The sequence below is a fragment of the Dipodomys ordii genome, unplaced genomic scaffold (genome assembly GCF_000151885.1).
Source record: "Dipodomys ordii isolate 6190 unplaced genomic scaffold, Dord_2.0 Scaffold40, whole genome shotgun sequence".
NCBI classification, from domain to species: Eukaryota; Metazoa; Chordata; class Mammalia; order Rodentia; family Heteromyidae; genus Dipodomys; species Dipodomys ordii.
The window spans coordinates 6,103,752-6,114,692 of NW_012267256.1; the positions used below are offsets into that span (position 1 = coordinate 6,103,752).

Consider the following 10,941-nt stretch of genomic DNA (forward strand, 5'->3'; position numbering starts at 1 on the left):
CTCCTCCTTTATTTTTCCCCTACCATCCCTTCCCTTCCCATCTCCACAACTACCCCACCCCCACCCCACTGCTGAAGTTGTGAAGTTCCTTTGCAACATAGTGTTTTGTACATCTCATTGCTACAAGGGGTCAAGCTGTATCCTTATTTAAGCATTTTGTTTTTTCCCTTTCCCTCCCCGACTTAAAGAAGTGTATATACAAGATGCAGGGCACAGACATCAAATACAGTGAAAACAGGGGTTATACCATGGGGGAGGAACATAGAAAGAAATAAAAAAATCTCATGGTACATTATAAACATGTTAGATACAATAGCAAGAAAGAAAAAAAAGATATTTGTGTCCCTATCTTAGGGTTCATTTTGTTTAACGTCATCCTATATGGTCATATATACATAGCTTTTGGCCTTTTCTGCTTGTCCTACACATGTACTAGTTATTGCATATAAGGGAAACCATGGCACCTATGTTTCTTTGGGCCTGGCTTACTTCACTTAATATAAAATTTTCCAAGTCTTTCCATTTCCTAACAAATGGGGCAATGTCATTCTTTCTGATGGAGGCATAGAATTCCATTGTGTATATACCACATTTTCTTGATCCATTCATCTACTGAGAGGCATCTGGGTTGGTTCCAGATCTTAGCTATGGTAAATAATGCTGCAATAAACATAGTTGTGCTGGTAGCTTTAGTGTGGTCTTGTTTATGATCATTTGGGTAAATGCCCAAAAGTGGGATTACTGGGTCATATGGGAGTTCTATGTGAAGTCTTTTGAGGAACCTCCATACTGCTTTCCAAAGTGGTTGAACAAGTTTACACTCCCACCAACAATGCAGTAGGGTTCCCTCCTGTCCACATCCCCTCCAGCATCTGTTGTTATTAGAGTTCTTGATTACAGCTATTCTAACTGGGGTGAGGTGATATCTCAATGTTTTGATTTTCATTTCTTTTATGGCTAGAGAGGTTGAGCATTTCTTCATGTGTCTATTGGCCATTCTTCTTTCCTCTTCAGAGAAGTCTCTCTTTAAGTCTTTAGCCCACTCATTTATTGGGCAGTTGTTTCTTTGAGGATTTGTTGTTGGGGGATTTAATTTTTTGAGTTCCAAGTATATTTTAGATATGAGACTCTTGTCCGTTGTATGGCTAGTGAAGATCTTCTCCCAATCCATGGGCTTTCTATTGATCTTGCTAGCTATGTCCTTTGCCATGCAGAAGCTCTGCAGCTTCATGCAATCCCATTTGTCCAACCTTTCTTTGGTTTGTTGTGTTTCTGGGTCTCTATTAAGAAAATTTCAGCCTGTGCCAAGGAGACCTAGGGTTTCTCCTATTCCATCCTGTAATGTTTTCAGGGTGTCTGCTTTGACTTGGAGGTCTTTGATCCATTTGGAGTTGATTCTGGTTCAGGGTGAATATACGGATCTAGCTATAGTTTTCTACAAGTGTTTAATCAATATTGCCAGCACCATTTACTGAAGAGGCTGTCTTTCTTCCATTCTATTTTTTTAGCTCCCTTATGGAAGATTAGGTGGTTATAGTCCAGTCTAAAATTGGTGGGGAAAGGAGAGGAGCTGAGGGGATCCTTGATAGAACAATACACAGACAAACTTCCCTCCTCTTATCCTTTACACAAAATTCCTTTTCCGTAGTGGAGATGTCTTCTGCAGATGTATCCTAAGGTACATACTTTTAGGTTCACGGCTTGGGGAAATTCCTGGAATATGGTAGTGTAGGAATAGTGTTCCTCAATCACTTTGTAGCTTTTATGGTCACCTTAACAAGAGTATTTCTCAATGATCTAAGCAGAAATATCTATATTTCTAAACCACAAGGAATTCTGCCACCCTGTCTCTAAACCTCTGTTGTCTTCCCAGGGTTTTGCTAGCTTTTGTATTTTCCATGAAGGCTTCACACCTGTGTGCAGGCAGAAGGAATTTCTCTTCTAGAGTCTTATGCTTGAGTCATTATCGATATTGATTTGTAAACACAAGTGCATCCAATATGACATTAATACTTGGGACTTTAAATTAGCTGGTTAAATCCAGGAGCATGCTTATACCACATAAGCGCTTTACTGCAGAGTTACGATGATCTCAAACCTTATTTTTATTAGAATGAGTTGTCAAAGCATTCTTTGATAAATGAATGATGCTGTTGTTTTAGAGGTGTATCAGTGTCTTCAAGGAGGAGTGGATAAACTGGTAGAACATATACTTCCTAAAGCTTGGTCCACCATGCCACAATGCTTGCAAGGTCACTGGAAGGTCATTTTTAATGGCATTGTTAGGAGAGTGGGTGCAGTAAAGCACTGAAGTCAGCTATAGTGTTAAAAATGGAATGCACACAAAATAACCCTTGAAGTGCTGCACATTGCCCGTCAGGTACAAAATGTGAGGATTTTAATCTGTAAAGTGCTTTTTCTTTCTGCTGGAACTTCCTTCAGTTGAGTATGAGGGTAAACAGGGAGGTCTTGAAGTACTGCGGTCTACTTGTTGAGCTGAAGTACACAGAGTAAGTATGCTCTGGACGCAGGAAGTCAGGTTGTATGGAGAATGGTGGATTCTGCTCACTCATCCGGCCTCGGGGAGCCTGTGCGGTCATAGGCTAGCAGTTGGCTAAGGACTCCTGGAGTGACCTAAGACCTTTCTTTTCCTTTCCTTTTTTTCCCCTTCCCTTCCTTTCCTTTTTCCCTTATCTTTTCCCTTCCCTTCCCCCTTCTCTTTTCCCTTCCCTTCCCTTCCCCCTTTCCTTTCCTTTCCTTTCCCTCTCTCTCTCTCTCTGTGAAAATCTGGATCATCTATTTTTCCTGAAGGCTGGTATTCTACCACTTGAGCCTCACATCCATTTCTTTGCTAGAATTGGAGATAAAAGTCTCCCAGAATTTTCTGCCCAGGCTGGGCTCAAACTGAAATATTCAGATCTTAACTTTCTGAATAACTAGGTGTACAGGGGCAAGCCCCCAGCACCCGGCTTCCTGACACCCCCAAGTCAAATTTATTTTCATAATAGCATGGGGACATAATTTGTCCTTTTAACTCATACTTTCATGCATATACTTTTCTCAAGGTTATATGATGAATTCTGAACTATCTTGGGCTGGGATGTGGCTCAGTGGTAGAATACTCGCCTAGCATGCCTGAAGCCCTGGGTTCCATCTCCAGCTTACAACAAAAAATAAACCACAATGGTCTAAAAAGGATATTAATATACTTTTTCCTTTTCTGACTATATATCAGTGTGAGGCCACTTTTCCTTTTTTTAATTTTAATTTTTATTGTGAAAATACTGTACAGAGGGGTTACAATTACATGGGAACCTCTCTTCTTTATATACTGTAACCAAAAACATATTGCAATGCTTTAAGTGCAGAAGCAAGTAGGAAAATCCAGCTGCCTTCAGAGATGAACAAAAATAGAAGACAAAGCTCTTATCTACTTTTGGGTGAATATTTTCCTTTAAACATTTAGTTAACAAGTTTTAGGCTAATTGTTCTAATCTATCTGTCTATCTATCTATCTCTCATCTATCTATCTGTTGTAGACTTGATATGCTGAGGGGTTACAGTTACAAGGATCAGGTAATGAGTAGTGGGTACAATTCTTTTTGAACCATGTCTCCCCTTGTGTCGCTCTCCCCCAGTCTTTCCCTCCCAGCCCCACCCACAAGCTTTCCAGTTCGTTTTCCACATAGTGTCTAGTGAGCGCCACTGTTGTATTTGTTCATCCGCCCTTACTCTCCCAAATGCCAACTCTTTCTGAGTTTATATTAAATGCTAACCTGCCTCCTCCCCCCTGCCCCGAGATAATTTAATAAGAAATAAGTCCATATACCACGAGAGTTTGGTTGGTAACAGGGCTTTCATTTGGGCATGCTTTGGATCTGGATGTTTTCCTCAGACCTTTCCTCCTGGTCTCAGCGAGTCAGATGAGGCCTCCCTGCGATGTTCAGACAGTGCCTTGCATGAGGCCGGGGCTGACTCTTCCAAGTACGTGAGCTCGCTTTCCTCTGATGGCTCCCCCCGCTAACAGATTGCAGGCGCATCCCCCAGAAGCCCATCTGCCCCGCACTCAGCTTGAAGAAGTCGTGCTCCAAATGTAGCTCTGCAAAAATAAAAGGATCAAATGTTACTCTGAAGTCTGGAAATATTATTTCTTCATTTGAACAGCTCTGGTGGTTTCCTGCAGGTTGCAGGCTCAAGACAAATACAATAACGCCCTCTTCTTACCCCACCTCTCACACCTGTGGTGCTGGGAATAGAACCCAGGACCTAGTGCATGTCAGGAAAATTCTCTACCACCAAACTATATCTGTAATCTGTAATCCCCCCCCCCCCCGTTTTTGGGTCTTGAACTCAGGACCTTTGGCCTTGCTTGGATTTTCCCAGGCTGGCGCTCTACCACATGAGCATCTACTCTATGAAGAACCAGCACCAGAAAGGCAGCAGAAATGGCCAAGTTTCCACTCTTAACTGTATTTGCAACCGTTTACTGCTCCAATAGCAGAAGCTGACACATTAGGTATGGATTTGGATTGTTGAACTACAACCAGTAAACAGTTGGATCTCTGTTCAGCGAACAGCAAAGGATACCATGTGAGGTATAAGGGAAACGTGGAGCCCTGAAGTGAGAATTGTCGAGACCCTTGCCAGGCCAGGCTGATGATCGCTTCCATGCAAGAGTTGTGGGAAGCAAGTTTTCATATCTGCGGTGGCACCGGCTTCATGTTTATACCTTTGAGGGAAAACTCTACACGAGGGTGCTTGAAGTTCTATTTTAAATGTGTTTGTGTTGTTGTTCATTCAATCCTCATTGGGTTGGGGCAACAGAAAAGGGGCAGAGGCCTACATGAATTGGAGTTTTGGAAGAAAAAAGTGGACCTGGAAGGTGATTAGATTGTATTCTGGGAGGTGCGTGAGGGTGACTTGGAGAGAAAGAGGCATGTTTTTTCCCTATGGAAAAAATAGGACGAACTTCAGTTCCCAATCCATGGACCCAAAGGTATTTTTTTTACCTTTGTTTTGGATAAATGTGAGAGCTAAGCTTTAGTGAGACTGAATAAACTGGAAGAGATCTAAGTCTGTGTGTGCATGTGTGTGTGTGTGTGTGTGTGTGCGCGCGCGCACGCACCAGTACTGGGGCTTGAACCGAAGGCCTGGGCACTGTCCATTTGCCTTTTTGTTCAAGGAAGGCACTCTTCCACGTGAGTCATGGCTCCACATCTGGTTTAGGATGATCCATTGGAGGTAAACGTCTCACATGCTCGTTTGCCCAGCTGAGTTTGAACCTTGATACTCAGATATCAGCCGCCTGAGTGGCTGGGATTGCAGGCATGAACCAATAGGGATGGACAATCTTAGCCTTGTCTTTCCATAATCCTTTCAATTGCTCCATGAAGGAATGTTATTCTTACTATTGCTATTTTTAGTGCTGAGGAGTGAGTTTAGGACTTGGAATGCTAACACACGCTTGACTACTGAGCAAGCTCTGAGTCGATGTTATTTGTGTCATGTTTATAGAAGAGAAACAGGCATGAAGAGCTTGAGTGAATTGCCCCAAAAGTCCTACACAGAGCTGCTCGCCAACCTTTGGAAAGAAGAGAGACTAGCTGGGCACTGGTAGCTCATGCCTGTGATTCTAGCTACTCAGAAGGTTGAGGTGTGCAGATCATGGTTCAAAGCCAAGTGAAGCAGACAAATTCAGGACTCTCATCTCCGATAAGTCAACAAAAAACAGCAAGTGGAGCTATTTCTTGAGGTACTTTGAGTGAAAAAGGAAAGACCTTGAAGTTTGTAGTTCAAGCCCCAGTATTAGCAGTCCATCCCCAACCCCCCCAAAAAGACTGAGCTTAACTTTCCTAGTGTATCTATCTATCTATCTCTATATGTATGTATGTATGTATGTATATATGTATCTATCTATCTATTTCTATCTATCTATCCACCCATCCTACCTATCTACCTACCTATCTATGTTGAAATGGGGGTTTTTATATTAGGGATTTTTCTATTGCTCAGATTGATTTCAAACTCCTAGGCTCAAGCTATTTTTCTGCTTCAGCTTTGAAACTAGCTAACACTACAGGTGGGTGCTATTATACTTGGTTTGAGTCTTTACTTAATAACTAATTATGCACATGAAGTGAAATGATACCAGTTTTTGTATGTTTCTTTCTTTTTATTCTACATTTGCTGACAGCAAGGGCTCTCCTGTTTGGTACAGAATTCCCATGCAACACAGATGCCTATCCCAAACATTTTTGGATGAATTCATGGACTTAAGTATTTTGAAATGCAGAAGGGAGAATTCTCTGAGGACATATTGACTCTTTTGTAACACCTCAGTCAATGCTGTGCAAAACTTAAATACCACAACCAAAAGTGAGCGCTGCTCACAGACAGGGCAAAGAATCTTGCCATCTTTCCTCTAATGCTCCTAGCTTCTTATGAAATCTTAGCCAAAGTGGGATTCTGTGGGTGAGAATTCTGAAGTTCTGAGAGCTTACTATCCATGACATAGGCTTATAGCACGAGATAATATCATAAGATAATGAGTGACTCTTGGTGGATTAAGTGAACACACCAATTGTGCATTAGTAGGCTCTTGTTGCTCAAAGTGAGATTATGGACCAATAAATTTTATGAGTACTTTTTGTCTAAATCTTTGACTTGCTTGTGTGCACATTGTCTGCTATGGAAACCAATAACTGCTTAGCTTGCTTTGGGCTAGCCTTGGAATCTCAATGAGCATCCCTGTCTCACAAAGGCCTGTGGCCTACCTGAGTAGCTGTGGTCACCCTGCTTTTCCCTCCATTAGAATATGTGATAATGACATTTTCTCTTCTGTTCCAGAAATCCTGGATTGAAGGAGTATTCAACAAGAGAGAATGTAACAAATTCATACCCAGTTCAAAAGACCCTCACAGGTACAATGTTTAATTGCATTAAAGAACACTACTTAGAATGCTAAAGAAACTTAGAAATAGGACTTGTCTAAAGGGTTTGATGATATGTGTAAATGAGTATTTAGTATTATTAGTTTTTGTGCCAGTATTAGGGCTTGAACTCAGGACCTGAGCATTGTCCCTTAGCTTTTACATTCCCGGCTGGTGCTCTACTACTTGAGCTACAGCTCCACTTCTGGGTTTTTGGTGTTTGAGTGGAGATAAGAATCTCACAAACTTTCCTGTCCAGCTAGTTTTGAACAGACATCCTCAGATCTCAGCCTTCTTTTTTTTTTAACCAATTCTTTTTTTAAAAATTAATTTATTTTTTATTGTGAGAATACTGTACAGAGGAGTTACAATTACATGGGCAAGATAATGAGTATCAAGCATTGTTGCCTCCTCTTTGTTTCCCATTCTCATCCCTTCCCATACTCCCTCCCACCCATACCTCCCCCAACCCGATCCTCCCCCCCCCCCACCAAAGTTGTGAAGTTCGTTTTTCGACATAACGACTTGTACATCTCATTGTTACAATGGGAGATCTCAGCCTTCTGAGTAGCTAAAATTACACATGTGAGCCAGCAGCAGCTGGAGTATTCATTTATTTTAATATATGTCTGTTGCTTTTCCGTTATGGGAGACAATCTGGTAAGAAGAAAGGACCAACAGCTTTGTACCTAAGTTAAGCCCCTGTGCCCATCACTAAGGAAGCTTATCTGGTTATTGAATGAATGAAATCTTCAGGGGAAAGAAGTTACACATAATGACATCACTGTTCTGATCGCTGTGATTTCATTCCACTCAGTGCTCTCTCTCTCTCTCTCTCTGTCAGTTGTTGGGCTTGAACTCAGGCCTGGATGCTGTCCCCGAGCTCCTTTGTGTGCAGGGCTAATGCTCTACCACTTGAGCCACAGCACCACTCCGTCTTTTGTTCCCCCTCTTGACGATGGGTGGATGGGTGGGGGTGGAGGAGGAATAGACATTATAGGGAAATAATGCATCCGTTCCAATGGGTAGTATACATTGTTTGGATAATGTATAGAACACCTTGTCTACTTAAATAATACACAGTACACAGAACTGATGATTCAAAATATTGTGAATACTCTTTATCTCCACCAAAACTGTATCTGTGGCAAATGGTAGCTGCTCAGGACATTTCAGGACAGTGTGTTCAGATGATTCAGACAGGTAATTTCAACTCCATTTTCCATTCAGAGACTTTTTGTGTCAGCAGAGAGTAGGCTGCAAGGCAGATGGCTTGAGTGTGACCACAGAAACCCTTTGGAAACTCAACTTGTAGAACAAAGTTCAACAAGGTTAGCCTAAGGAAGAGAGAGGAAGGGAGGGTTATGGAAAATTCCCCAGGGTCATGGAGGCCACTGTAAGGTTGGATGATTATTGCCTTGGGGTGGGGGGAGCAAATTAAAAGGAAGATCAAGAAACAATATTTTAATTAGAGGCCATTCTGATTTTAGCAATATTACTATCCATGTATGCAGGGCAGCCTGGTGAGGCTCCTTTGGGGATGGCTAGAATCACGTTCCTGGCCTTTGTTAAACATTGACTAGTCCCACCCACACTGAATTACCCAGGTTGGTAAGTCCTGTGGGTTGGAAATTCTTATTTTACCTGTTGACAGAATGTTTATAGAACACCAAGGTAACATTGCCTTGTTTTCCTTTCATGTTTATGATACCTTATAATGTGATGGTAGCCACAAAACAGATTGAGCTGGGCGCTGGTGCCTCACGCCTGTCATCCTAGCTACTCAGGAGGCTGAGATCTGAGGGTCAAGTTTCAAAGCCAGCCCAGGCAGGAAAGTCTGTGAGATGCGTATCTCCAATTAATCACCAGAAAGCTAGAGTGGAGGTATGGCTCAAGTGGTAGAGCACCAGCCTTGAGGAAAAAAGCTAAGCAAAGGTGCCCAGGCCCTGAGTTCAAACCCCAGGACTAGAATTTTTTTTAATTGTAAGAATACCGGACAGAGGGGTTACAATTACATGGGCAAGGTCATGAGTGCATTTCTTATCAAGCATTGTTGCCTCCTCCTTTGTTTCCCCTTCCCATCCCTTCCCATCTCCCATGCCCGCCCCAGCGCCCAGTACTAGGATTTAAACTCAGTGCCTCACACCGTTAACCTTTGTCAATTCAAAGTTGGTGCTCTTCCGCTTGATCCACTGCTCCACTTCTCATTTTTTTGCTGGTTAATTGGGGTAAGATTCTCACATACTTTTCTGCTTGGTCTGGCTTTGAACTGCAATAATCAAATCTCAGCCTCCTGAACGTCTAGGATTACATATGTGACCCTGGCATCTGGCAGAGAGCTCTAGTTTCTGAGTCATTGAGGCTCCTCATTTCATGAGCTCCACCTTTCCTTCCACTGTTCAATGGGAGTTTAACTTCACACTGAACACTTTACCCTTGGCCATCACAATGCTAATCTCCCAGTGTAGAGGATTCTTCTAATTCAAAAAAAAGAAATATTAGTAGTGATAAGTTATATACCTGCAAACTCAAGTTCCATAAAATACTCATCCAAACCCTAAAAAGAATCCCTAGGGAAGTGAACAAGAGCTCATATGAAATCCAAAAGTATCCAGAAAGTCTATGAGACTCTTATCTCCAATTAACCACCAGAAAATTGAAAGTGGAGCTGTGGCTCAAAGTGGTAGAGCGCTAGCCTTGAGCTGAAGAGCTCAGAGACAGTGCCCACTCCCTAAGTTCAACACCCACAACTGACCCAAAAACAAAAACAACAACCAACCAACTGAACAAACAAAAATACCCCCCAAAATCTGGAATCTAGAGGACTCACTGGAGCAATGAGATTTTCCTGTTGTACTCTGGTTCCAAACTCTATGCTGTGTTAATTATCTCTTCTTTTTTATAGTACAGATATGTCATTGCTACCATATGTACAATTATGGGATATGACAGAGAAAGTAAATGATGTATGAATACTCCATAAATCCTGATTCCCAGTCTATGGAAAATAATAGAAATCTACTGTATAAACCTTAAATATATATTTAAATGTATCAGTAAATGAACAGATATTTTCTGTCTTTAATTTAGAAGTATGCCAGGCTGCTAAATCTGTCAGAACTTAGTCCAGTATGATTTAGATAAATGAGCTTCTTTGGGTTGGAGGTGTGGCTCATTTGTTCAGGTACTGAGTTCAAATTCTGGACCAAAAAAAAAAAAGATAAATGAACTTCTTAATTGTGAGGCTCTGTCTCCAAAAGAGTGTTGGACAGTTTCTATAGTCAGGACAATGTATATGTTATTTGACTTTCACAAGGAGATTTGTGTTTTGGTTTTATTTTGTTCTTTTTTGATGGAGAGGGACTATCTGAATGTGATAGGTTATTTGTGCTACTGAGACATTTATCTGGCTAAGAGAGTTTGGCAAGGGTTTTTTACCACCTGAAATACTTAAGTATTATACTTTAATTTTATTCTCACACGTTATATTTGGAGGCAATGAGACTTCTTGCAGATAGGATGCTGTATTTTATTTTTATCTCAAGTAGTGTGTGTGTGCACCCCGAGCATATGAGCTTATTTGCAGTAGTAAATCCTCTTTGTTTGTTTGCTTGATTCTGGGTGAGTACTGTGGCTTCAATTCAAGAGGTCTGACACTCTTGCTCAGCTTTTTTGGTTCAAGGCTGATGCTTTAACACTTGGATCCTTTACTGGGTGGATATTTAGGTTATTTGTTCTTCGTAGTGTTTGTAGTTATAAACAGAACAATAATAAATTAGGGCATCTATAATTTAACATCTCTTAACTAATATTTAATATGTAGATTTGTTCTTGGGGGATTTAATTTTTTGAGTTCCAGGTATATTTTAGATATGAGACCTTTATCTGTTATATGGCTAGTGAAGATCTTCTCCCAGTCCGTGGGCTTTCTATTGATCTTGCTAGCTATGTCCTTTGCCATGCAGAAGCTCTGCAACTTCATGCAATCCCATTTGTCCAACCTTTCTTTGAT

At 41.3% G+C, this 10,941-nt stretch overlaps 1 protein-coding gene across 1 annotated transcript in view; it reads left to right on the plus strand.

The window, feature by feature from the left end:
- Positions 1-6,822: 6,822 nt before the first annotated feature.
- The window catches only part of Trpm6 (transient receptor potential cation channel, subfamily M, member 6), a 106,295-nt gene continuing 102,176 nt past the window's right edge, over positions 6,823-10,941 (plus strand). Inside the window, exons 1-2 of the mRNA XM_013018395.1 lie at positions 6,823-6,920; positions 9,835-9,886. Coding sequence (XP_012873849.1) covers positions 6,823-6,920; positions 9,835-9,886 — 150 coding nt within the window. The remainder of the gene's footprint in view (positions 6,921-9,834; positions 9,887-10,941) is intronic.